The 27,991-nt window shown below is 43.1% G+C and overlaps 1 protein-coding gene across 1 annotated transcript in view; it reads right to left on the bottom strand.

Moving 5' to 3' along the window:
• Positions 1-1,096: 1,096 nt before the first annotated feature.
• ank2b (ankyrin 2b, neuronal) overlaps positions 1,097-27,991 on the bottom strand; it is a 153,964-nt gene continuing 127,069 nt past the window's right edge. Inside the window, exons 40-50 of the mRNA XM_062383984.1 lie at positions 23,317-27,882; positions 22,748-22,825; positions 22,454-22,585; positions 22,219-22,368; positions 21,846-22,080; positions 21,381-21,441; positions 5,922-6,005; positions 5,667-5,831; positions 4,909-5,085; positions 4,667-4,758; positions 1,097-3,711 (exon numbers count right to left, since the gene is read on the bottom strand). Coding sequence (XP_062239968.1) covers positions 3,504-3,711; positions 4,667-4,758; positions 4,909-5,085; positions 5,667-5,831; positions 5,922-6,005; positions 21,381-21,441; positions 21,846-22,080; positions 22,219-22,368; positions 22,454-22,585; positions 22,748-22,825; positions 23,317-27,882 — 5,948 coding nt within the window. The 3' untranslated portion in view covers positions 1,097-3,503. The remainder of the gene's footprint in view (positions 3,712-4,666; positions 4,759-4,908; positions 5,086-5,666; positions 5,832-5,921; positions 6,006-21,380; positions 21,442-21,845; positions 22,081-22,218; positions 22,369-22,453; positions 22,586-22,747; positions 22,826-23,316; positions 27,883-27,991) is intronic.

Here is a 27,991-nt window from a genome sequence, read left to right as displayed (position 1 = left end):
CACAGTGTTAGAATATATTATTAAAACCTATTAATGACTCCGTTCCTTAACTCTGCTGTTAAATGGAATCTAAATGTAAATTGCTGAAAGTTGCTTTATATATTTTGTAATTAAAATGTTCTTGTGGAACAGAAATGACGCGCGAGCAAAACTTAAGCTGTTGGTTTTAATGTGAATTATGAATTGGATCAATAATCTGCTTCAGTTCACCACCTCAAGTCTGCGTCGCCACTTTCCCGACTCCAAAACTTTCGTACACATGGGTCAGAGTGGCGAAAATTTTCCTGCCAAGTTTGTTTTTATAAATCGTAACGTTTGCGTGAGAAGCAGCATACGCATGTTTCAGGCCCCGTTTTGTGCGTATGCAACGGTTATAAATGAGACCCCAGGTCAGGTGTGTAGGGCGCCTGATGACCAGTGAAGCTATCGAGACAGATCCTAAAGCAGCCGTCTTCAATGTTTTTCAGGCCAAGGACCCTCAAACTCATGGAGAGATGGAGCAGGGACCCCCTACTATATATATTGTATAAAATTATGTTTTATATTAAACTGGGCCTAGAGCCATGTATAAGCATAGCGACCCTATTGTGCATTCAATACAAATAATGCACAGGTTCATATATTCATGTTTTGTGCAAGGTACAGGGTGGCTGTGCCACTGCCATTCATAAACTTACATCTTGCATACAGCACTGAGCTATTAAAATAGTTCACAGATTCATGTTAATGTATATTTACATTTTTTTTTGTCTATTCAACCAAAGATTTCGCGACCTCCCTGCAGTACAACCGTTGACCCCCTAGGGATCACGGACCCCCTACTGAAGACCTCTGTACTAATGACTTAAATGTTGTAGAATAGTGCTGCATATAAGTATCATAATAACAGTCACAGTAAAGTCAGTCTGAATAATTTGACAGTATCACGATATCCTAACCAGTATATTGATGCTTGCTGCAGACTGGTGTGATGTGGCCGAATGGGGACAGTGCAGTGAATCTCATTGGCTTCCTTGTAAATGAGCCGGTGACCTTGTGTCAGCACCATTTGGAACAAATTCCTTTCACCTCCTGAAAGAATGACATCACATCTCAGTTAACATGTACAGTTTTATTGTTCTGCCACGTACACACTGCAGCTGCTAGGCCTTGTTTAGCGTTTCAGGTTTATTTTTTTGTAATAATGTGTCACACATGCCGGAGTAGATATTTGCACTGTTAATACGTATATATTGTCATCACAATGGAAACAAGATGCTCATTTATCGAATCAATGGTCTCTTTTTGGACACCGTTCTTTTATTCTTCCAATGGATCACACTCAAATTACATGGCAACATGAGGATCGTATCTTTACACGGTTCATTTCCCGACTGTAGATCAACACCAAACATGATTTGTCAGTCTCAAAGCAACTTTCAATTCAACAAATCTGTTAATCAATGATGGGGGGTGGGCAAAGGAATCTTCATTTGTCTTTACCGTTAGCTTTAGAATACATTCAAACACAGACACACACACACACACACACACACCCCTCTCAGCTTCAACTGCTGGAGTTCTCTGTACAGTTCATAAATGGAGGGTAATAAATAAATAAAGAAGTACAGAAATGATAACGGACGGCAAAAGGAAGTCTGTGTTTCCTCGGGTTTTGGGAAGATCGGTCGATTCCTTCCAGAGCAGTGATAACAACAAAAGTCCAATCCACATCAGCAGTTAATGCAAAGCATTTATACATAAAGTGTGTTGACTAAATTCTAAAAGGACATGTATGTTGTCCGTCTATGGTTTATTAGTGTCAACAAATCTGTTCACAAAACCAAAAGCAACAATGGTACAGTCCGTTTGATCCCCCCGCTCTGACTGGGACTCTCAGCTCCCAGTTTAAAACCAACCAACCCCACACACACATATCCTTTCTGTTTGCAGCCGTTTCCTAAAAACATCTGCTAACTCAGGATTTTAATGAACGTTACACAAAAAGGAGAAATAGTGCATTTGTTGGGGTCTCAATAAATCTAAAGTTCTCAGCTCAACACAGTGAACAGACTTGACAGAATAGAAATTATACGTATATACAATGTAAATGTTACAATTGCTTAAAAAACAGATAAATAAATATATAAATAAAAAAACAAAAATGTTTTGTGTGTGTGTGTGTTGGTGTTACTGTTTTTGACTCGATGGTGACGGTTCATCAAAGAGACACTAAGATATCTTGACCTTTAGTATGGGTCATGAAAATGCTCTTGTTCCTCCAACTCTTCCCATATTGCAATCTGATTCCATCTTTCGTTAGACCCTCTTAGACTGGTTAATGCCCCCTGCAGGTCGTAACACAGACTGCTATGAATTCATAGTTTCTGAATTTGACATGTGAAATGAGGTGAAACGCAGCTGTTGAATAAAATGATTGAGAGCAAAATCAAATCTAAAGATTAGGACTAATATTACATTAAATGTTCTGTTAATTGTTGATGATAATGTGTAACACGTGCCTTTAATAGATTGATTCAACAAGGAAATAAGATTGATCAGGTTTTGATACACACACACACACACACACACACAACACTCGTTATCATTGTTATTTCGGGCTCCTTCGTGGGATTTGCTGACAGTAAGAAAAAAAACGAACCAGACTGCTCCTGGACAAGGCTTCCTAGAGGACAGCAACATGAGCACTGCTGCAGTTTGAGGTGTGGAGACGCGCTGATGGAGGGGCAAGCACAGACGACAGGAGGACATCCACTCCTCATCACTGCTCTCTCTCTCTCTCTCGATAGACACACTGTATATATACACACACAGAGGTGGCAGCTCTGCGGAAGATAGAATGTGAAATGCACGACACACGTTGGGACGGACACGTGAACAAAACAAAAAGGGGGTGCAGATGCATCATGGGAAAACAAAAGGTGTGTTCACACAGCCATTGTAAACACATCAGCCGGTGGATGTTTTGCTGTATAAAGAGTCCATGATGATACACTTTCACTCGTCCCGGTTCATTAACATTAATCTCATCTGTACAGGGGCCATTCTCCAGCTGAATCGGTGCATGTACAGCAGGTTTCGGGCGGGCTAACGATTTAAATGCTTAGGTTTGTTTTCTTTCCGGTCCAAGCACGATCTTTTCGTCTCCTCTATATACAAATGTTTTTACAAGAGTTCCTCAAGAAGAGGCCCGTGCGTGAGGCGAAACGTCCGAGGGGCCCCCGCGTTCGATATTGATCCACCTTTGGTGCATCGCACTTTGGCCACACCGCAGCAGCCGAGACGTGTAACAGAAAATAATGAGTCCAACAAAAAAACGGGAACTATCTTTGGTTACAAAAAGAGCGAAACACAATGTGAGGGGGGGGGGGGGGAGACGTTCAAGCACAAAATACTGTTCCATTGACAAAAAGAAGAGAAACAGGAAGGGGATGTGTTCCATCTTGATCAGCACCAATGGCTTCAGTGGGAGACACAGGGAGAGGATCAGTGGAAGCAGCTGCTCAGTCTAAGCTCTCCTTCTCTTCCTCCTCCTCCTCCTCCTCCCTGTTGTCCTCACAGTAGTGCTGGAGCAGTCGGTGCAGGTGCTGCTGCAGGGAGTCGGCCTGCTGGGCGTCGGGGGTGTCATCCAGCCGCTCCAGGTGCACGTGCTTCCCCCGGGCGTCCCTCACCACCGTCCTCTTCTGGGTTCTCGACTTACGCATGTGGCTTCTAGTAGAAGGAAAAAGAAAAAGCTGAAGGCTCATCCAAGCTCACAGAGACTGTTCAGAGCAGCAGACTGACCTCTAGGATCATTACTTACTACTTAGAATTACCCGGGACACAAATATATATACAGATATGAAAATCTTTTTTGGCTTTGTGCTTCATTAGATTCTCCAAATCAAGATGAAAACAGAAAAACACATAATATTATTTTTTTGGTGTTCACAAATACGGAGTTCCAAAATAAATACACGAAAACAAATGTTACAAATAATTAGTGAATAAATCCATTCAAAATATTTTAAACTTTTATGAAGCACTATTTTTATTGCTGATTAATTTCATTGTTTTAAATTAGAAACAAAATAAATTTCTGTTCATTTTGTTCCTGTGTTCCTTTTGGATAGTTGTTCATTATTTTAAATATTTTACTGTTTTGTAATTTGTGACTAATGATTATATTTATACTTTACTCAACTTCAAACAACTCATGTTATAAGATTTTAACCCTATCGTTTAAGTGTAGATTTTCCTGAATTTCATTGTTAAAGGGCAATTTTAATTTATCACCATACACAGGTTTCAGTCTTTCCATTGATTTCACAGTTTGTTTCATAGTCAATCCACACAATTTACCTGATATTAACATGAAACTATAAATCCAATGAGCAGAGTGAGCAGCCTCTGAACACACACCATGCATCACATAACCAGGAAGTGGAGCTACATTATCTGATACAACTAATTCACGTGTGAGTGAGTGAGGCTGTTAGTAATCTGAGATTTTGAAAGCCACTTTCTGAAAACTCAACCAGTGTAACACCAACAAAACACCCTGCAAAGTCAAATGTTAAACGTTAGTTGAAGGAAATCCCACCATGCTTCCATGTTAAACTGGGATAAATTCCCCTCTTAATCAACTTCAGTGTCATTTCTACACATTCCCATGCTGCAGTCCGACCTTCTAACCACAGAACCGTCATCCTGCACAGACTCCCTCTCTACAACATGAGGCAGGAGCTGTTTCCCAAAGCCTCCAGCATAACTCAAAGCCTGGGGGCGGGGGAGAATGAAGGAGGAGAGAGGGATCAGAAGGAGGACGGAGGAAAGACAAACGCTGGGAACTCAACAAGGACCTGCTAAACATTTAAAATCTTCAAACTACCTGCTCAGTGGAATCTCTCTCCTATCGGGCACACTGACCTTCTCAAAGTCCTCTCTGGCTGAGGGGAGGTCTGCAGCCAGCGAGGGGTCCCCCGTCTGCTTCTCCATCCTCTTGCCTTTCACCACCGTTGTCTTGACAACCTTGCTGACCTTTCGACCCTGCACTGGCTCCATCTCAAACTCGGATGCGGCAGCCCGGGGCTCGGAGAATGTCAGCTGGAGGCAGATGAGAAAAAAGCGGTTATTTCCTGCGAGTTTTGTACTCTGAGGTTTTTAGTTGTCGACTCTCTGCCTCTCTACGAAATGTCCGAACACCAGCAGGTGGACAAGCTTCTGTAGGTGCTGACATTTGAAATTCTCCTTGGGAGGAATCTGAACCTTCAAACTCATTCGGGCCAACACACTGAATCATGACCAAACACGAATTTCTTAGTTCAGTTAAATACATGCAAACCTATTATTATTGCATCTGATCATGATGGTGGATCATGATCGTGGTGGCTGCTGACCATGGACTATGATTACAACAAGACTGCTTGATATAAAATAAGACTAATCGGATAATCTACCATTACTGACATAATTCATTTACCTCCCATTATGCTACAAAGAGTTTCTTCTAATCAATGCTCTAAATACTCAAAAATATATGTTTCTATGGACACCGGTGGATTTTGGGGTAGTTGGATGGATGAATTCTGAAATATGTAATCTAGAAACGGCACAATAACAATAAAACAAATACTGATACAGTCATAAGTAAAGTGCTTCTGATGTGCTCTGTAGATGACACTGACCTCTTTCTGATCCCCCTCACTGTGAATGACAGTTCTCTTCACCACTCTGGACACGGTGTCTCCCTCCTCGATCTGCACCGTTTCCTGGTGAGAGCCCTCGATGGTCACTTCCTGTGACTCCATGCCGTCCGCAGACACGTACTTACGAATCACCTTCCGTGTGATCTGGTGGGGACAGAGAGAATCACATCCCTGTAAAAAAAAATGCAATCTGAAAAAGAAGATTTGAATGTGCAGCGTGTCGGACATGCTCACCTTCCTAGTCACCATGTTCCCTTGCTCGTCTGTGTACTTCTCCTCTGTGACAGTCTGTGGTGGGATGTCTGGCAAGTTGTCAGCCTGTAGAAACACAGACCACATGCTGTGAGTTCACACGTATCACAGTCTGGTACATTAGGGTGATGTCGAAGCACATGTTGTCCACATCAAAGAAAGTGTATCAAGCCACATACGCCTCCCAACATTAGTAAATAACGACCAACAATCAAATCTAAAGTCGATTCTAAAGCCCCTATGTGAAGATATGATTACAGCACATTCAAATCATCCTGGAAACTGTTGGCCTGCATCAATGTCTCCTACACTGTCCTCTTTAGACAGGGGAGACCAAAGGTGCAAGTCAAATAATTCTTTCAGTGGTGATTTACATCTTAAAAATGTCTATAATAACACAAAGAAGCATGAAAAAAGCCAAAAGAGAGAAGGAAAGACACAAACAACAAAGCAGTGTTTCACACACAAATCGTTTCCCTTCTGCAATGCGAGGAAACTGTAAAATAACGTAAGTATGTTCTGTAGTATGTGATTACCCTGATAGGCCGAGTCCATAAAACAAATGCACACTGCAGCTTCTTTACGCACTAACCCAGCATCACTCCAGTGCACTGGAGCTGCACAGCCTCGTCATGCTTGTTTACCTGAATGATAACTCTGCGTCGGACCACCCTGGTGGTCAGCACCTCCTCCTCTGAGCTATCAGAGGACAGCATCCCTAGTTCCTCGGCTATCTCCTGGGAGACAGCACACAGCCAGCACAGGTCAATATAACAGGTTCTACACCGAGTCACCATAGCACACTCGTCTGGCTTGTTCTCCTTTTCTCTTAACCTCACTCTCATGTTTGCTCGCCCCAAAAGGTTCTCGTACGAATAAGATGAAATGAGGGAAAGACAAATCGAATTGTTTGACTGTACACAAAATGAAATGTGAGATGAAGAGAAGGACCAGTAATGCTACCACTGAAATCAACATGCAAAAATGGGAATCACCAGTGCACGAAATATGAGGGATCTTGCACAGAAGATTTAAAATGCAAATTCAAATCAAAAACTTAAGGTTTATCACAATACAATCTGTTATGTGTGTTTCCTGTATATTACACTGATGTATTCAGTTGTTGTGTAGTAATAAAAAAATACATCCGTAAAGAGGATAATCATTCAGGTTTTTGTCTTGAATTATTAGTTTTTGAGGCGGCTGTGCATGAGAACTCTGCAAGTGCAAAATTAGATTTTTTCTATGATGTGTGTTTTAAGTAGACCTGATCTGCACAGAACCCAAGACTGCGTGAGAGTATTTCACACACTGATGGGAAAGAACAAGCACAACTCAAAGGATGCAGACAGGGTGAGATGGGAAATAATAATTCCATGTTATTGAATCTGTTCTTTGAAACAGCGCATACATGCCTTCAATAGTCCACCAGTGGCAGCAACAGCTTTTTCAGTCACAAATAACGCAAAACTCATCACAGTTAGGGTTTTGATCTTCTCTAAGGTTGAGGTGCCCATGCACACAAAAGCACTCATAAGCATAATATAGTTCATAAAGTGCAGATTTGTGTGTTAATTCTCCTGAGTCTTGAATGCAGCACCACAGCAACCAGGCCGAACCAGGCAGGAACCCAGCCAGTGCAGTGTCACGCTCATGCTCAACCTCTTACCCTTCCCAGGAAGTCATCATCATCGCAATACCCTGCCTGATCTCTTGAAGGAAGTTCCACACATCCCGGGAGGTCACCCTCAGTTTGAGAACCCTCAGAGTCGTAGGCAAATTCCCCAAGGCTTTCGCTGCCTGAAGAGAACCGCTTGTAATCTTCCACTCGGAGCAAAGGTTGAGAAGTGTACTGAGGGCTCCCCTTGAGGAAAGCAATATCAGGGCTACTCCCAGGCATTGGGGAAGGTGGCTCTAGGATATGATAGCCTATCTCGTGGTCCAGTTTCAAATCTTCTGATTCAGAGTCGTCAGTGAGGGCTTGTTTGCAGTCAAAGAATTCCACATCAGAGTCAGAGAGCTGTGGAGAATTAGAGCCCATTCGAGGTCTGAGGTCTGTTTGGGGTCCCTTCGGTTCTTCTGATTCCAGTTCTGATACCGTTTTCTCAAATTCTGAGAGGACTCTGTTAAAGCCCGGGGAGAACTCCAAGTCTACATCAGTGTCTGAACCTCTCTTGTTGGCAACTTCAGTCCCAACCTGAGCTGAGTCGCTGAACACTGGAGACGCTGGACTCACATCGTTCAAGGAGGCTCGGGTGCATTCAGAAACTCTCAAGGTTTGATATCCTGAGAATACTGCTTCATAATCTGGTGGCACCAGAAACTTGCTTGACATGGGTGATAAAAGCTCACTGGACTGTGCCTCGTCTGTAGACAGCTCCCAGTCTGGGTACTCATGCACTCTGTCAGACTTCACACAGAACGTCTTCTCTGATGAAGGTAGAACTGGAGTGACAGTCCTGTGGGTTGTGTTTGAGGTCTGTGCAGGGAGCTGTTGTTGGATCGATTTCTTTGGCGTCTCCTCAGTGAGCAGCACACCTATGTCCCTGGTGTCTTGTGCTGCTGATTTGCTTTGCACCTCATCGTCCGTTAGAAACTTTATGTCTTCTGCCTGTAAGTGAACGTCAATGATTGTCCGCTTTAATCAGTGTAAAGGTTGGTTTGCACCAATGAGATGACATCAACATTTCACCCAGTTACTGTCACTTCAAACAGAGGTTATTTTCTAAAAAGCCAAAACATGCAACCTTAAAAGAATTTCATCACCAGACAGACATGAGTCAGAATTGGAGGAGGAATGATTATTGGTATTAAAATTCTATATTTCACATTCCGCTCACTTACACACATTGTGGACAAAGTCTCAACATTAACACCCTCTATTTTGTTATCACTTCTTTAAGAAATGTCCTTGAGTTTCACACAGTGTTATCGCTTCATCCAACTTGCATGTTAATGAGTTTTGTCCAACTTGCTGGATGGTCATGCTCTCACTCTTACCCTCTGATTGGCCGTCTCGCTCTTTACTTCACCAGAATGAAGGTCAAGCACCTCATCTTCCTTTCTTTGAACATCTTCAGCTGGTGAGGACTTCACAGCAAAGTCCCTTCTCACATCTTCCGCACACACATTATTTTGTAAAGTTGAGATACTATCAGCCTCTGATCCGAGCTGTTTCCATTCATCGTGTGACAACGTTCTTGTGTCTGATTCTTTCCACATTTGCCCGTCAGAATTGGCAGGTTCTTCCTTCGACATAGGCTCACTAACTGGAATTACTAATGGTGACACAGCCATCTGATTTCTGTTGGCTAAGGATGAATAATGCTCGGGTAATAATGGGGATGTCACACAACTAAAAAGTTTTGGTTCAGTATCCTCACAACAGAAACCTAATTCCTCCTCTGATCCGGCAGCATGTGGACTCAGTGGCCTCGGGCAATCATCAATCCAACACTCAGTTGGTAGATCAACAAACTCTAAGTCGGATGAAAAAGACACTGGCGAGTATGATCTATTAAAATGGGTCGCATCCATAAAATATGAGGACAATATCCTCATAAACTCAGGTACTGGAGAGTCAGGCAATAGCCGTCTGAACTCATTGATAGAAGAAACAGAGTCAGGTGAGGACGGTCTCTCAGTCTCAGCCGCTGTTGAGGATGTGACCATAAGCTCACAGTATGACTCTGAACACACCGATTCAGGGGACGATGATCTGTGTGTAGCTGTGCACTCCTCCAATGCCGCAGTAAACTGAGGGATGGGGGAGTCCGGAGAGAGACACCTGTTCTCGCTGAACTCGGGCATGGATTCCGGAGATAATGCTCTTTGCTCAGCTGTTTCTGTGGCTGATTCAAGAGACATCGATGTGGATTCTGCAAACTGAGCGTCTGAATACAGAGGCATATCGTCTATATCTGATTCTATACATTCAGGTGAGGAGGATGCTGATCTCAGGAATGTTGCACTTTCTGGTAATGCTACTGTAAATTCGGGTAAGGGGGAATCTGGTGAGAGAGGTCGATTCTCATCAACTGATGTAACGGATTCGGGGGAAGATGCTCTTGGTTCTAACAACATGGTGGATTTAGCGGACATGGGTCTGAAGTCTTTCAAGGATTCTGGTAAATCACGTCGATCATTACCCTCTGTGTCAGACACTGATACAAACACCCGCTCATCATCAGAATCTGTGGTTGCCTCGAGGGGAGGTACTTCAAATGTATATTTGGACTCTCTGTATGGAGCTGCTGGTGAAGACATCATATGTTCAATCATTAGTGGAGGTGATTCTGAAACAGGTATGTCAGACTTGACTTGTGCACTTAAGGTACAAAGAAAGCCCTCATCTGCTCTGGTGGCATCTGTTGTGGTAAATGCATCTGTCTCTTCTGAATGTGGTCCTTTGGCAGTTGGATCATTTTCATCTATTATTTTATCCTGGTCATCCCCTGAAACACTACTTCCATGTTCTATTGTGCTGCCAATAAAATGCATAAACCCTGTTTTACTGCTGAAAGTTTCTCCAGCATACTGAGGATCACGTACTTGAGAAATCAGCTTCCATAACTCGGCATCACGAATAAGATTATACTCAGCTACCACAACGGCTGATTTCTTAATTGAGGTAGGCACTTTGGTTAAAACATCGCTATCAATGGATTTTTCAGTGGCAGTTGGCTCTCTTAATTCAGCTATTGATGATACGGATGCCAATCGTAAATCCTCTTTATCCCATTCTGCAGCTTCTGGTGATGCAGTCCTGTCTTCTTCATTAAACAGGTCTAAAGTTTCTGACAAATCATCCGAATCTAGAAATTCAGTGGGTGATGCGTCTCTTACAGTCATGACATCTTTTACAGCAGTCTTTGTAAAATCTGGTATTGGTGAGTCAGGTGACAGGTCTCTACATTCTACATCTGATCTCTCAGACTGAGGTGATAGTGTTCTCATATCAGTGACTTTTATGTCAAATGAAGCTGAATATGACAAATTAAATTCAGCTTCTGAAAATATTGATTCTGTGGACAAACGCTCATAGTATTTTTCTGCTGACGTGGTCTCAAGAACATATTGTGCAAATGAAGGAAAAGGTGAGTCAGTAGACATGGGATAATGGTCTGTAATAGATTCGAGTGACGGAGGCCTCACTTCTAAGCTTCCAGATTGAGGAGAATCATGTCTAGTCCCAACACAATAATCCGTGGACATCAAAAAGTCATTCAAAGCATACTCTATGTCTGATTCAATGGATTCAGGGGAGGTAGATCTATACCCGACATTCACAATAACTCGTTCAGGCATTGCTGGTCTGTAGTCAGGTATTGGCGAGTCTGGTGACAGAGCATGGTATTCATCTACAGATGCTCCTGAGCCAGGTGAAGAGGCTCTATTGTCATAAACTAGTGATCCCAGGCTATAAACAATGTATTCTACATCTGAACATGCTGACTCTGGGGATGTTGACCTGCGTCCAAAAATACTATCAGATAATTCAAACACCGGTGGCATGAAGTCAGGTACGGGTGAATCAGGAGAAAGCCTGAGTGATGCTTGAGATTCAGGAGATAGAGGTCTGCTCTCTGAGAATATTGTAAGAGGCAACTCCATTTCCAAATCTGACAACACTGATTCAGGCGAAGTGGACCTTGAGTCCATGTGACAAACAGTGGATTCATGCAGGGCCTGTGTAAACTGGGGTATAGGCGAGTCTGGAGAAAGAGGTTTAAACTCATCTAGAGATGTAGTTGAATCAGGAGATACTGCTCTATCCTCAAAAAGCCAGGGGAGACATGAATCTAATTCTAAATCCCAATCTGAATCTACCGATTCAGGGGATGTGGATCTGTATCGTACCCTTGTTAAAGTAGGTGCACTCACAGTGAACTGAGGTATCGGTGAGTCAAGAGACAAATATCTAACGTCAGATTCAAACACCTCTGACTGACAGGATTCTGCTCTGTAGTCAAAATCAAACAACTGTGTATTCACAGAATCATACTCTTTTTCTGAAGCCTCTGATTCAGGTGATGATGACCTTCTACCTTTATAACGAGGATAAGTCTCTATTGAAACCTGTCCAAAGTGAGGGACAGGTGAATCAGGGGAAAGTCGTCTGTATTTACTGAGAGACGCTAAAGACTCAGGAGATGAAGGTCGGTCTTCTATAACCATTGGGAATGATAACTCCATTTCCAAATCTGACAACACTGATTCAGGCGAAGAGGACCTTGAGTCCTTGTGGATTGTGAAAGACTCTTGCAAAGACTGTGTAAACTGGGGTATAGGCGAGTCTGGAGAAAGCGGTTTAAATTCATCTATGGATGTAGTTGAATCAGGAGATACTGCTCTATCCTCAAAATGCCAGGGGAGACACAAATCTAATTCTAAATCCCAATCTGAATCTACCGATTCAGGGGATGTGGATCTGTATCGTACCCTTGCTAAAGTAGATGCACTCACAGTGAACTGAGGTATCGGTGAGTCAAGAGACAAATATCTAACGTCAGATTCAAACACCTCTGACTGACAGGATTCTGCTCTGTAGTCAAAATCAAACAACTGTGTATTCACAGAATCAAACTCTTTTTCTGAAGCCTCTGATTCAGGTGATGATGACCTTCTACCTTTATAACGAGGATAAGTCTCTATTGAAACCTGTCCAAAGTGAGGGACAGGTGAATCAGGGGAAAGTCGTCTGTATTTACTGAGAGACACTAAAGACTCAGGAGATGAAGGTCGGTCTTCTATAACCATTGGGAATGATAACTCCAATTCCAAATCTGACAACACTGATTCAGGCGAAGAGGACCTTGAGTCATTGTGGATTGTGAAAGACTCTTGCAAAGACTGTGTAAACTGGGGTATAGGCGAGTCTGGAGAAAGCGGTTTAAATTCATCTATGGATGTAGTTGAATCAGGAGATACTCCTCTATCCTCGAAAAGCCAGGGGATACATAAATCCCTCTCTGAATCCCAATCTGAAGCTACTGATTCAGGGGATGTGGATCTGTATCGTACTCTCGCTAAAGAAGGTGCACTTACTGTGAACTGAGGTATCGGTGAGTCAAGAGACAAACATCTAACATCAGATTCAAACACCTCTGACTGACAGGATTCTGCTCTGTAGTCAAAATCAAACAACTGTGAATTTACAGAATCATACTCTTTTTCTGAAGCCTCTGATTCAGGTGATGACGACCTACCTTTAAACCAAGGATAAGTCTCTAGTGAAACCTGTCCAAAGTCAGGTACAGTTGAATCAGGGGAAAGTCTTCTGTATTTACTGAGAGAAGCTAAAGACTCAGGAGATGAAGGTCGGTCTTCTATAACCATTGGGATTGATAATTGCATTTCCAAATCTGACAACACTGATTCAGGCGAAGAGGACCTTGAGTCTGTGTGTGTTGTGAAGGACTCTTGCAAAGACTGTGTAAACTGGGGTATGGGTGAGTCTGGAGAAAGAGGTTTAAATTCATCTATTGATGTAGTTGAATCAGGAGATACTGCTCTATCCTCGACAAGCCAGGGGATACATGAATCTAATTCTAAATCCCAATCTGAATCTACCGATTCAGGGGATGTGGATCTGTATCGTACTCTTGCTAAAGAAGGTGCACTTACTGTGAACTGAGGTATTGGAGAGTCAAGAGACAAACGTCTATCGTCAGATTCAAACACCTCTGACTGACAGGATTCTGCTCTGTCATCAAAATCAAACAACTGTGAATTCACAGAATCATACTCTTTTTCTGAAGCCTCTGATTCAGGTGATGATGACCCACCTTTAAACCAAGGATAAGTCTCTAGTGAAACCTGTCCAAAGTCAGGTACAGGTGAATCAGGGGAAAGTCGCCTGTATTTACTGAGAGACACTAAAGACTCAGGAGATGAAGGTCGGTCTTCTATAACCATTGGGAATGATAACTCCATTTCCAAATCTGACAACACTGATTCAGGCGAAGAGGACCTTGAGTCTGTGTGTGTTGTGAAGGACTCTTGCAAAGACTGTGTAAACTGGGGTATGGGTGAGTCTGGAGAAAGAGGTTTAAATTCATCTATTGATGTAGTTGAATCAGGAGATACTGCTCTATCCTCGACAAGCCAGGGGATACATGAATCTAATTCTAAATCCCAATCTGAATCTACCGATTCAGGGGATGTGGATCTGTATCGTACTCTTGCTAAAGAAGGTGCACTTACTGTGAACTGAGGTATTGGAGAGTCAAGAGACAAACGTCTATCGTCAGATTCAAACACCTCTGACTGACAGGATTCTGCTCTGTCATCAAAATCAAACAACTGTGAATTCACAGAATCATACTCTTTTTCTGAAGCCTCTGATTCAGGTGATGATGACCTTCTACCTTTATAACGAGGATAAGTCTCTATTGAAACCTGTCCAAAGTGAGGGACAGGTGAATCAGGGGAAAGTCGTCTGTATTTACTGAGAGACGCTAAAGACTCAGGAGATGAAGGTCGGTCTTCTATAACCATTGGGAATGATAACTCCATTTCCAAATCTGACAACACTGATTCAGGCGAAGAGGACCTTGAGTCCTTGTGGATTGTGAAAGACTCTTGCAAAGACTGTGTAAACTGGGGTATAGGCGAGTCTGGAGAAAGCGGTTTAAATTCATCTATGGATGTAGTTGAATCAGGAGATACTGCTCTATCCTCAAAATGCCAGGGGAGACACAAATCTAATTCTAAATCCCAATCTGAATCTACCGATTCAGGGGATGTGGATCTGTATCGTACCCTTGCTAAAGTAGATGCACTCACAGTGAACTGAGGTATCGGTGAGTCAAGAGACAAACGTCTATCGTCAGATTCAAACACCTCTGACTGACAGGATTCTGCTCTGTAGTCAAAATCAAACAACTGTGTATTCACAGAATCATACTCTTTTTCTGAAGCCTCTGATTCAGGTGATGATGACCTTCTACCTTTATAACGAGGATAAGTCTCTATTGAAACCTGTCCAAAGTGAGGGACAGGTGAATCAGGGGAAAGTCGTCTGTATTTACTGAGAGACACTAAAGACTCAGGAGATGAAGGTCGGTCTTCTATAACCATTGGGAATGATAACTCCAATTCCAAATCTGACAACACTGATTCAGGCGAAGAGGACCTTGAGTCATTGTGGATTGTGAAAGACTCTTGCAAAGACTGTGTAAACTGGGGTATAGGCGAGTCTGGAGAAAGCGGTTTAAATTCATCTATGGATGTAGTTGAATCAGGAGATACTCCTCTATCCTCGAAAAGCCAGGGGATACATAAATCCCTCTCTGAATCCCAATCTGAAGCTACTGATTCAGGGGATGTGGATCTGTATCGTACTCTCGCTAAAGAAGGTGCACTTACTGTGAACTGAGGTATCGGTGAGTCAAGAGACAAACATCTAACATCAGATTCAAACACCTCTGACTGACAGGATTCTGCTCTGTAGTCAAAATCAAACAACTGTGAATTTACAGAATCATACTCTTTTTCTGAAGCCTCTGATTCAGGTGATGACGACCTACCTTTAAACCAAGGATAAGTCTCTAGTGAAACCTGTCCAAAGTCAGGTACAGGTGAATCAGGGGAAAGTCTCCTGTATTTACTGAGAGACACTAAAGACTCAGGAGATGAAGGTCGGTCTTCTATAACCATTGGGAATGATAACTCCATTTCCAAATCTGACAACACTGATTCAGGCGAAGAGGACCTTGAGTCTGTGTGTGTTGTGAAGGACTCTTGCAAAGACTGTGTAAATACAAGAATCGGTGAGTCTGGAGAAAGAGGTTTAAACTCATCTATGGATGTAGTTGAATCAGGAGATACTGCTCTTTCCTCGAAAAGCCAGGGAATACATAAATCTCGCTCTAAATTCCAATCTGAAGCCTCTGATTCAGGTGATGATGACCTTCTACCTTTAAACCCAGGATAAGTCTTGAGTGAAACCTGTCCAAAGTCAGGTACAGGAGAATCAGGAGAAAGTCTGAGTGATGCTTGAGATTCAGGAGATAGAAGTCGGTTCTCTGAGAATATTGGAAGAGGTAACTCTATTTCTGAATCTGACAACACTGAGTCCGGTGAAGTGGACCTTGAGTCCACGTGACAAACAGTGGATTCATGCAGGTCCTGTGCAAACTGAGGTATGGGTGAGTCTGGAGAGAGAGGATTAAACTCATCTTTGGATGTAGTTGAATCAGGAGATACTGCTCTATCATCGAAAAGCCAGGGATTATACATATCAGTCTCCAAATCCTCATTTGAACTAAGTGACTCAGGTGACGTAGATCGATAACTTGCTCTTAATGTGAAAGTGTGGATAAAATTAGGAATCGGAGAGTCTGGTGACAAACGCTGGTATTCAGAAAAAGACAAGACTGAATGTGGAGATTCTGGTCTCTCTTCAGCTTCAAACCGCTGCGACATCAGGGGAGCAAATTCTACGTCTGATGCAACTGTTTCAGGAGATGCTGACCTGTAACTACCGACATATGGAACTTCAAAAGCGTGTGTGAAATCAAGTATCGGAGAATCGGATGAAAGTCGTTTGTATTTACATACTGACACATAAGACTCAGGAGATGAAGGTCTGTCCGCATATAACACTGAGTAAGGCAATTCCAGTTCCATTTCAAAATCTGACAACACTGACTCAGGTGAGGAGGACCTATAGTCCGTATATGTGATTAAGGACTCCTGTCTTAAGTCTGGAATGGGGGAGTCTGGCGAAAGAGCTCTGAATTGATTTAGAGAGCCAATTGATTCAGGAGAGGATGCTCTGAAATTAGAAGTCAACGTCAGTGATGCAGGTGATAACAGTCTATATTCTGAATCAGAATCAGGTGACAGAGGTCTCTTTTCAAATGCTAATGACTCTGAAGAATCTGGTCTATGTTCTCTGTCAACGGGGGAATAAAAGAAAGGTGCACGCTCAACATCTGATTTAGCTGATTTAGTGGTTTTGGACCTAAACCCGACAAATGATGGAAAGCGCTCAACTACTCTTGTTGTGAATTGAGGTAAAGATGAATCTGGTGACAGGTCATGGCTTTCATCTCTGGATGCCACTGAATCAGGTGACTGAGGTCGATGCTCATCAGATACTGGTGGAAATGATCCATCTTCACACACTATATCTGAATAACAAACTGACCCAGGAGAAGTGGATCTGCTTTCAGCGGTTAAAACAATTGGGTTTGCTAAAGGCTGTCTGAAGTCAGGTATGGGTGAATCAGGTGAAAGTGCCCTTAGCTCATTTTCAGAATCGAATGTGGAAGATCTCCGTCGGGTCTCTATTGATGTCATGTCCTGAACATCAATTTCTGTCTCTGACATTATCGATAAAGGTGTTGATGACCTGTGGCCTGCGACCAACAGAACTGATTCCATATGTTTGTTAGAATGATGTAAAACAGAATCTGACAATAAAGTCTGGAACTTGTTACCCAATGTTGAATCAGGTGACAATGTCTCCTCTGCATCTGAATCCAGGAGAACATGTTCTTTACTGGTATAAACACATTCAAGCAATTCAGTTGTGCTGACATAAGCTTCCTCTACATACTGAGGGTCGTACAGTTGGCGTATAAGCTGGTTTGGTCTGAATGTTGCACCGGCAGTTGATCGCTTTTCATCTGAAGTTGAAAACTGACATTCGATGTCTGAATGTGCTGATTCTGGTGAACAGGACCTGTAACCAACAGAGGCTGTAACAAAGTCATGCACCGCAGGTGTGAAGTCCGGTAAAGGTGATTCAATTGGAAATGCTGAATTTTCATCTAAAGATATTGGAGAACTAGAGGACAAGGGTTGAGTTTCATTGAAAAAACAGGGGTTGCTAAGATCTGATTCATCATTGGATGCTGGTGATTCTGTTGAATATGGCAGAGACTGTGAAATGGTAGCAAATTCAACAGCAAACCGGCGAACTTGGGAGTCTGGAGAATCAGACCTGAGTGTACTTGTTAATGTCGATTCCCTATCTGATAAATGCTTGTTATCTGACTCAGAATTAGGTAACACTGACATCTCCTCCCCGTCAATCTTTGCTTGCACTGCACTCAGAACATCTGCATCAGCTGGATCTGCAATATCAAATTTCACATCGTTCTCTGACTCTCCCTTTTTGACACCAGAATCCTCTGGAACATACTCACTTCTTGTTCCAGCATACTCAAAAATCCCTGTTTTCCTGCATAATGTCTCTCCAGCATAGTGGGGATCACATATTTGAGAAATGAGCTTCCGAAGTCCAGCATCATGAACAAGTTTATAGACTGGCACCTGGATTGCCTTTAGCGTTTGACCACTACCTACCAGTACTCTCTCTGTGGTCTCTGAACGTTGGGATTCTGGTGATTCAGGTCTCTGTTGGGAGGAAACTATGTCTTCACTTGATCGTGAAAATTCAAACTTTACACGTTTAAACTGAGGAATAGGTGGGTCTGGTGATAGTGCCCTGTTTATGTTCATAGATGATACTGAATCAGGGGATGCTGGTCTGTCCTCAAAAACAGAGGCAACGTTTGAATTGGTCTCCAGTTCCAGGTCTGACGATGATGACTCTGTTGACACTGATCTGTGATAAATTTGAGAGGGTCCAGAGAAAGAGTTGAAGTACTGAGGAACAGGGGAATCTGGTATTAAAGCTCGCCAACTATCTACAGATCTCTCAGAGCGGGAGGAATCTGGTCTAAATGATTCCAGCTCCCTGAGAGATTCTGGGGACATGGGTCTATATTCGGCCTCAGAATCAGGTGAAAGTGCTCTTTGGTAATTTTCTGATCGCAAAGCAGCAGTTTCATGTTCAACTATGTCATCTGAAAGTGTCTGACTGGAGGTTTGTCCTACATATTGTGGGTCACGGATCGGAGAGATAAGCTTCCAAAGTCCTGCATTATACGATAAACTACAGACTGGAGCTGAACATTCGGTTAAAGATAAAGGCTCATGATGCTGGGCTACAGACACCGAAGACTCTCTGAGGTTTTTCTGATCTCGAGGTACAACTGTAGTAAATGCGGATGGCACTGGTAGATCATCATATGCAGTCTCCTGTGGCATAGCTTGATTGTATTCCACTGTGTCTTTCTGAGTTGTTAGGAACTCAGATGATTCATTTTGATTTTTTGTAATATCCTGCACGGCTTCATAATCAGATTTGATTGATTTCTTAGATTTTTTCTTTCTAGAAGATTTCTTCTTCACAGTCACTTCCTCCTTTGGTTTTTCTTTATCAAACAACAAAAGAGATAATTTGTCTGTAATAACATCAGTTGAAATGTCCTGAGCTGCTTTTATATCAGATTGACAAACATCAGCCACTACTGATTGTATCTTGTGAGCTTCAGTTTTACTCTGTTCCTGGGGATTTTCTTCTAAAGATGTGGACAGACATATAATAACCCAGTCGTCATCATTGTCTGATACGAATTCCACTGGTGTTGGTGGTTTGTTCGTAACATCCAACACTAATGGTTCTTGTGATTTTGGTCTATGATCAACAGATATGGAATTGTACATAATTTGGGAGGATTCAACTGTTTCAGGGGAGGGAACTTTAGGTCCAGCAACGAGTAAAACACATTCAGATTCATCTCTGGATTCTACTGAGGCAGGTGATGAAGCTCTATTGTCATGGTTAAGTGATGCTGGAGACATGGAGCAATATTCCAAATCCGAGCATACTGATTCAGGTAAACTGAATTTCTCCCCTATCCTTACAGTAGCTTTGTCAGGACAATTGGGATTGAATTGAGGTAAAGGTGAATCAGGTGACAATGCTTTGCTTTCATTTAAAGACGCTACAGATTCTGGGGATGAGGGTCTGTCTTCAAAAGCTGTTGTTAAGAAAAGTCTGCTTTCAAAGACCATATCTGATGACTCTGACTCTGACTCGGCTGATCTAGATTCAAAGGTTTTGATAGACTCAGGGACAGCATGTCTAAAGTCCGGTATTACATTCTCACAAGATGTAAAAAGCCACTGCTCAGTTTCTAAAATGACGGACTCTGGAGATGGTGTTCTGTCTTCCATGCCAAAAGTTAAAGACTGAGGTGAAATGGGTCTCTCACTGCTATAATCACTCCTCAGCGATACTGGCCTTCCAAATGGTCTTTTGTTTGAAACCATTGGTGTCAGCGGCCTCTCCTCTGCTTCTGAAAACCGGAGCATAGAAGTGCCTTCAGGTCGACTCAGTAATGAATGTTCCTGAGCAGATGCACTATCACTGGTTTCCCATAGAAAAACAGGGGGTGGAAGGGGAGACAAGGGTCTAAATTGAGGTACTGAAGGATCAGGTGCAAGGAAATTCAGCTCATTTAGCAAGAATGCTGAATCGGGTGTTGATGCCCTACTCTCTGTCAGTATTGTATCAATCACATACTCAGGGGAGCATGATCTGTAATCTGCAGAACTATGAGGTTCACCAAGGGTTTCAGGGAAGGATTCTGGGGAAGAGGATCTATATATGGATGCTTCAGTGTTCGCTGAAAACACAAGCTCGTCTCCAGGTAGATTTGATCTGAACGTTTTCTCAAAACTCGAGTCATGTGACAACTGAAAGAAGCCGACTGAGCTTATGACTTCCGCTTTTTGACATGTTAAACCAGGAAAAGCGTGATTGACATTGGAAGACCCTGCTAATTCTTGAGTGGTAGTATCCAGGTTTTGATTTATGCTGTTGCTGGATTTGACATCAAGGCCACCGGAACGTGTGGCCTCGTAAACATAAATCTCATGCTCAGAGTTTGAAACCTCTTCAATTATCTTTGTGTGTCTAGCAGCTGCCTCGCGTTCATCCTCGTTGACTGCAGGTGGAATTGCCTCTTCAACCTCAGTATCTGGATCTATCAACCCAAAATCGTATCCATACAGGACTTGATATAGCCGACGGGAAACTTCATCCATGTGTCTTGAGGCCATATGCTTGGACTGCACAGGTTGTGTCGATGCAGTGAGAGAAACAGGAAGCCCAGCAGGAGGCAGGGCAGATGGGAGCAGTTCTTGACCTTTTGGTCCTTGTGTAAAGCGTTCCTTTTCACCGACCTCACCGGGTTCCGTGAGCTCCGCAGACAGCGTCCGGAAGTCTTGCTCAGCCTGTTCACACTCAATCAAGCTATCTCCAAAATCAGTCAAAGACAATGGTCGACTCTCGCAGACACCTGTTCGAGAGCTGATGGACGACTCTCGCCAACGGGACAGTGACAAATAATCAACATGGTCTTCAGGGGAAGTTTGTAGACACTCCAAGCTCCATTCCTCTCCCCCTTCAGCCCCCTCACAGCCAGCTGCCCCCTCATCATCGCATGGATCAACGGAGGGGTAGGGAGGGAGGGCAATGTGGGGACCTAACTTGGGTGCCCCTTTGTACACAGGGTCAATCACATGGGATCGAAGGTTGTAGGGAGAGGTGCGGTACAATGTGAAGAAAGGACTTACTTGTTTAAAACCGCCTGTGTGTACAGAGTCCTTCATTTCCTCATATATTCTTTGTGACGAGCTGCAAATAAAAAACATTTTCAGTATGTAAATGTGACTAACTAAAAACTCACTCATATTTTCAGTTGTTTTGTCATAATGTATAAAACAATATATTACACATCAAAGTAGTTTAAGCTACACAAAGCTAAGCAGTAAGGAAAGTAAAGACGTTCCCTCTTTTGGTCAGAAATCAGTGTCACACTAATTGTCGATTGTATGCTTATCAAAAATCTGAAATGCTCAATTTATTTAGCTATTCAGCTACAAACAGTAGCAAACTTAAGTTAGTAGTTAACTGGATATATTTTAGCACAATGAGCAATTTTAGATGCAGAGCAACACATGAATATGATTTTTGATGATGTGGAAACAGCAAGAGAGAAAATATGTGAGTGGAGTCATTCAACTTTCAGGATAACTTACTATTTCATTTCCATTTCTTTTTGTAGTTTCTCCTTCCGGTCATTTCTAAGAAGGCCTGTTGCTGCGGAGTCTGTCTCTGAGCATCCTGTCGTCTCAGGAAGTAATGATATACTGAAGGGCAGGTCCTCTGCTGTCACCATGGGTACCTCCTGTCCTGAGCCTGGACTCCTACTGGCTGTCCCTGTGCGCCTGCCTGGCCGAGGGCTGTCAATGTCTTCATGAAGGGCAGAGAAACCTGACAAAGAGTACAGTGCAAGTATTTAGTATAGGAAGAGTAAATATACATGACTGCATTTAGCCAGTCAATAATCAATTAGAGCATTATAGATACACATAACAACAACTAAATCATCAGCTCGTTAGTATTGTTCACCTTCACTATGATCCAGTGCTATTGTCCGCTCAATTTCTGCATAGGTGTGTGAGGACATCTCCTCCTGAGTGGACTTGATAAACTTGGTTTCAATGAGGTGAACAATGTCCATTCGGTTGATCTTTGTCAGTCTTTCGATCAGTGTTGATTCTGTTGAGACAAATATCAATCCTAAAAGTTCCACCTTAAATTCTAAGAAGACCTTTTTAAGATGACACATCATTAAATCACGAACCTGTGGCATGCTTTCCCTCCCTCTCTGCCCAGAGTTTCAAGAGGGCATGGCTTTGGTCTTGTAGGGAGTTGGGGTTTTCAATCCTTATCAGATTTATCCTCTCCTCACTGAACTCCACTTCTCGTGCCAACTCTAAATGGAGAGAATAAGATATAATAATGGTTATAGTCAAAATGAACTCAAAATCTTTTGAAATTATTTTTCTTGGGAGCCAGACAAAATTAAAGTAACAATATATATTTTTAGCACAAGGGTTAGGGTTGGTTTGATGACTGTTACCAAAGTGTGACTCACCCGTCCAGCTGAAGCCCAAGTGGTCAGCTATAATGGCCAACCGTTGCTCTTTTCTCTCTGCTTCATCCTGTGGGTCTACTGCAAATACCCCCCGAGAGCCATGAGCGGACAGAGATGATATACCAGATCAAACACAATCTAACCCCCCCGAAAAATACAAGCAATATCTGAGAACACTGGCTTTCTTGTTTCTCTGCTATTGTCTCATTGGTTAATTCCTAGAAATTTGTTCCGTAGCTGTAAAAAATTTCAAAAAATACATTTCAATCCATCGGAAATTATTGACGATACATGTGATTGTTCAAGTAATTATTTACACTTTCATCTTTCAATGTTTTAGTTGCTAAATTCCATGAAGCCTTTAAGTCAATCTTGAGAGTTTCTGCACACATAGAAGGAAAGAGAGACGCTGTTACAAACACAGACACAGCTCAAAGCGAGACAGCAACATGGATTCTTCGACTATAACGGGACTTAACTACAAGAGACAGAGAGGCAGCATCTTTACAGCTAATGTGTGCTAATGAGGCAGAAGAAATAGAGAATAGCCCCTTATACTGGGGGGATACCTTGACTTTGGACTTTATCATCTGGAATTCGCTGCATCTGTGTCTCCACAGGGTCGTCCCACAGTGGTCTAATAGGAAAGACGTCGACTGAAGGAGGGAACTGCATCTCAGAGAAAGTTTCCCGTTCTATGATTGATGGATCAATGAGACTGCTCTCGTCATCCGAGATGGCAGCTGCGGCCTCTTGTTCTCTCTCTTTCTCTGCCTGTGCCAACCTTGCAACGAGTTTTGCCGCCTCATCGCTTATCTCCTCAAAGAACTCAATGGACTTTTTGCGGGGCATACTTTTCTCTTTAGTGGGTGCTGGGGAATGAGATGACTGACCAGTTTTGCCCCGGACTGGCAATTTGGACTGGAATCCTTTTGATTTTTTTGTACTGGGCCCCTTAGACTCCCCCTCACAGAAGCTCTTTGCTTTGGCAGTTGTTTTCTTGGTTTTCAAATCCACAGAGGGACCTGCGTCTGTCTCAGATTTTCTCCTGGAATCCTTTTTAACTGGGACTTTAAGCTTTTTGTCTTGGGTCGATTCTACACGTTTGACAGCAGAATCAGGCTTGATGGTGCTCGACTTAATAGGAATTTTAGATTTAGATTCAGATGTGAAGGAGGCCTCTTTTTTTAAAGAGGTTGAAGAGGAAGTTGTATTAGATTGGTTTGCGGATTTACCCCTACCTTGAGGAGCAGAGTTAGCTTGTGTTTTGCCTGTAGTCTTTTTAACACTACTGGAGGCATTTTGTTTAGGTTTGCCTGTTGCTTTAGGGGCTTCTATCACTGACTGTGGTTCCTCTGGGGAGGAGTCAGAGGACTCTTGGCCTTGCTCAGAGTAAACAGATCTTGTAACTGTAGTTTCTGCTGTTTGTATCATTTGCTCAGAGAAACTTGTGTCTACATCTAAGGATGCTTCATTTAGATGTTTGTCTGATTTAATATCTACACCTTCAGGGGATGACTGATCTTTCTTTGTAGGTTTGGCTGAAGCTGAAATGCCCATTTTAGGAATTTTAGATTTGGAGGCATCAGCCTTTGAGGCTGTCTGATCACCTTGTGGTGGGGATTGAAGCTGAGAATCAGATGTTTCTTTATATTTGTTAGCTTCCTCAGTCTTAACCTCTAGTACAAGATTGAGGCCAACTTCAGGTTCTGCTGCTGATCTACTACCTTCTTGCCTTGCCTCTTCTAAGAGAGGCTCCTCTAGAGGCGGTTCACCTATCTGGAAAAAGGCAAAGCCACCCCCCTCTTCCTCATAGCTTCTCTTAGTCATGTCAATAGCACCACTTCGGGTCATCTCAAAGAGCTTCCCTTCTTGGAACAGAAAAGGGTTGGGTTCACTGGTCGGAGTGCTCTCTTCTGTTGGTGTTCTACCAGGTGTTGTGTCTGGAGTTGCTTGACCAGACTGACGGTCCACCACTAAATTCAGTATCTTCTGTTCCTCCTCTTGGACTCGAGCTGCAAAAGTGTCATCATCCTCCCGCATGGCAGACCATGAGTCAGTGTCTGCCTTTGCAGTTACACCTTTGGACTCAGTTCTGGGAAGTTCCAATGCCTCATCCTCTTCCTCTGTGTCATCGTAGATGCAGACCTCAGGTTTGAACATTTCCTTTGTTTGATCTGGGGCAACAGTTGGACCCAGTGTAGCTTCTGGAACTGCTGTATGCTCCCCTGGATCTCCTTTGACTTCATCTGTTACATTGCTACCTGGTGTTACTGTACCAGTCTCTAGCCTGCAGGCCCCTAACTCTTGACCATTTGTGTTGTCTCCTTTGCAATCTGTTGACTTCCTTAAGCATTCTTCCTTTTGTTCATCAGTCCTGTTTTCACTGTTCAATGTTTCAGAAGACTTTTTGTCTGTGTCACATTTTACAGATGGTGAGAGACTTTGTCCCTGTGAGGTGTTCAGTTCAGTGTTTGAATGATGCTGGTCTGAGACAGGGTTAGGCCCCTCTGAAGTGACACTGGTTGTTGTTGGTGTGTCCTTGGGCTCTTTGCTGTGGGATCCATCATGCAAACCTGCTGAAAGAGGAGAGGGAGGGTTCACTTTAATATGGGGATCAACAAAAAGAGCTAACTTTGAATCTTCTGTGGGTTTATCGAGCCCACATTCACTTTGCGAAAGCTTCTCACTTTTGGGCTCTAACGTTTCATAGCTGTCATCCCCTATTTTGGCATCTGCTGAGGGAAACAAATCTTTTCTAGACTTCTTTTTGCTCTTCGCGTCTTGGTCCATTTCATCAAATGTTTTTATTTTGGCTGCCATCTTAAACATTTCCTCCTCTGGAGTGATTTTTCTTTTAGTTTCATAACTGTCTGATGTATCCTCTTCTTCTGGGTCTTCAGGGATGACAGCCGGTGTGGATGGAACAGAGAGGAACGTATGGTCAGGGGGTTTGGGGTTTACCTCATAACTTACCTCTTCAGAACTAGGAGTATCGGGGGAGAGGGGACTCTTACCGGAACTAGTCATCTGAGATGTCGGCTCACAATTGTCATCATCAGCACTAGCCTCATGGTCTCGAAGCAGCCTACCACACAAAGCATCCTGCGGGAATTCTGTGGTTTTGATGGGCTCAGGTTGGCTAGAGGATTTACTGGGTGAACCTAGTGTTGATGGGAAGGGAAGGTGGATTTTTGGCTCTACCGGGCTGCTCTCCAAGGAGTCATGAGGAGGTGATTCCTTGGTTGGGCTAGGTTCAATGGAGTCTGGGGACTTAAGCGAGGAATTTTCTTCCATAAGAGGACTACCATCAAGAGAGTCTCTGTGGCTAATTGTCAAAGAGTCATCAGCTAATGGACTGAGCGCATCTGAATCTTGTTTTAAAGGCAGCTCTAAGCTTTGTTGACGCTGAGACAAGAATCTAGAGGCTGGAGAACCGATTAAAGCCAACTCTAACGGACGATCAGGGCTCTCATCATCGCTAAGCAAGGTTTCTACTGTCTCTGAATTTCTCTTTGTAAGCTTTTGAGGTTTAGATGGCTTAGACTCACTCCTCCTAACAGATGTGGACTCACTTGTAATGTGGTCATCAGGAGCCTCGCTGGAAGAAACAGGGAGGGACAATTCAGTTGATAGTTGTTCACCAGTGGCCCCTAAACCAGAGTCTCCAGACTTGTCGCTGTCTTTACTTTGTTTTTTGACTGTTGTGGTAGCTGGTGATGAAGTTGCGTGCTGTCCAGATTTGGGAGAAAGAGACAGACTTTCAGGGCTTGTGCCTGGTGTGGCTAAACCCTCATGTTTATAGCTGTCCTCAGAGCTTGGATGAGTTCCATCTCCAGAGCTAGCACTTAGTGAATCTGCCACCCCCTCATGTTTTGAGCTGTCCGAGCTGTCATCAAGGCCACAATTTCCAAAGTCTACAGTTTCAGTCAGCTCTGAATGGGCAGGAGCAACTGACTTGTTTTCATTCTCTCTGTCTTGCTGAGTCGTGACTTTCTTGCAGGGTTTTGAATCCAAAGATAGTTCTCGCTCTTCAGAAACACGTGATGTCATTGCTTTGGTCATGGATTTTGATTGGATGGTTTCTGATTTTGAGATTTTCTCTGATCTTGATGTTGTGGATGTTTTGAGCTCAAACAGCCCAGACTTTCTCTTTGAGGGGTCTTGCCCCGTCTGGAATGCTTGCATCAGTTCTTTAACTGACATGGTCTCCTCAAGTTTCTCAGATTCAGTTTTAGGGGATTTAGGGGAACCCAATTTAGGGCTTTCTTTGGCTTTGGGAGAGGATTTGCCCTTAACAGGCAAATGTGAAGGCATGCTTCCAGTGACCTTTTTGATCTTTTGCTCTGCCTCAACTTTCTGTTGTAAAGCTTTGACTTTGTCCTTTATTGACCCTATGGGAGTTTCTTCAACCACTGGGGATACAGGCGATACTGGAGCGGGAGCTGTTGACACACTTAAGAGACCACCTGCCTCTATTGATTCCTCTGACTGGCTCTGGTCTTTCCCCTTTCTTCTTACTGTTTTTTTAACATCACCAGGAGTTGTTTTTACTTGCACTTTGGTCGTAGGAGTTGTTTTCGCACCTTTACGCAGAACAACATCAGTGAATTTTTCTGGGGTGGTTGGCTCTTTCTTTACTTTGGAGATTGGTGCATCCAGGAGGTATTCTTTAAGGTCACCACTGTCCTTTATGGCTTTAGGTCTGGGAGCCCCTCTGTTAGATCTACTTTCCCGTAAAACAGGCTCCTGAATTTCCAAAGCCGCCATATTTTTGGCCTCTTCTATCTCACTGTCCGAAAGGAGAACCCACTCGTCTGACATTCTAGCCGCTTTTGTTGCCTCCTCTGCCAACTCGCCCTCATATGTTCCACTCCTGAGTATCTCACTGACTTTTTCTAGGTCCTCTTTGACTTTTTCTAAGTCCATCTCCATTATTTCTAACGGTTCTCCAGAAATGTCCTCCGTTCCTTTCTCTAGACCACACCCCCCTAAGGAAGGGGATTTCTCTGTTGAATCTGCAGTCAAGATGGCAGTCATTTTGATCAAATCTTGTTTCATCTCTGACACGTCGGATAGGAGGTCAGGCTCTCGAATCAGCTCTGATTTCAGGACTGATGTCACCCGCTCTTCATCTTCCATTTGGAAGAATAACAAGTAAGGAGTAAAGAAAATCAAAAATTCAAATGAAAGGAGACAGACATTGGAAATGTGGTCAGGACAAGATCGGAGCACACTGCAAGG

The sequence above is a fragment of the Platichthys flesus genome, chromosome 24 (genome assembly GCF_949316205.1).
Source record: "Platichthys flesus chromosome 24, fPlaFle2.1, whole genome shotgun sequence".
Lineage (NCBI taxonomy): Eukaryota > Metazoa > Chordata > Actinopteri > Pleuronectiformes > Pleuronectidae > Platichthys > Platichthys flesus.
The sequence above is the reverse complement of the archived record's forward strand: the minus strand, read 5'-3'. Positions and strand labels throughout refer to the sequence as shown.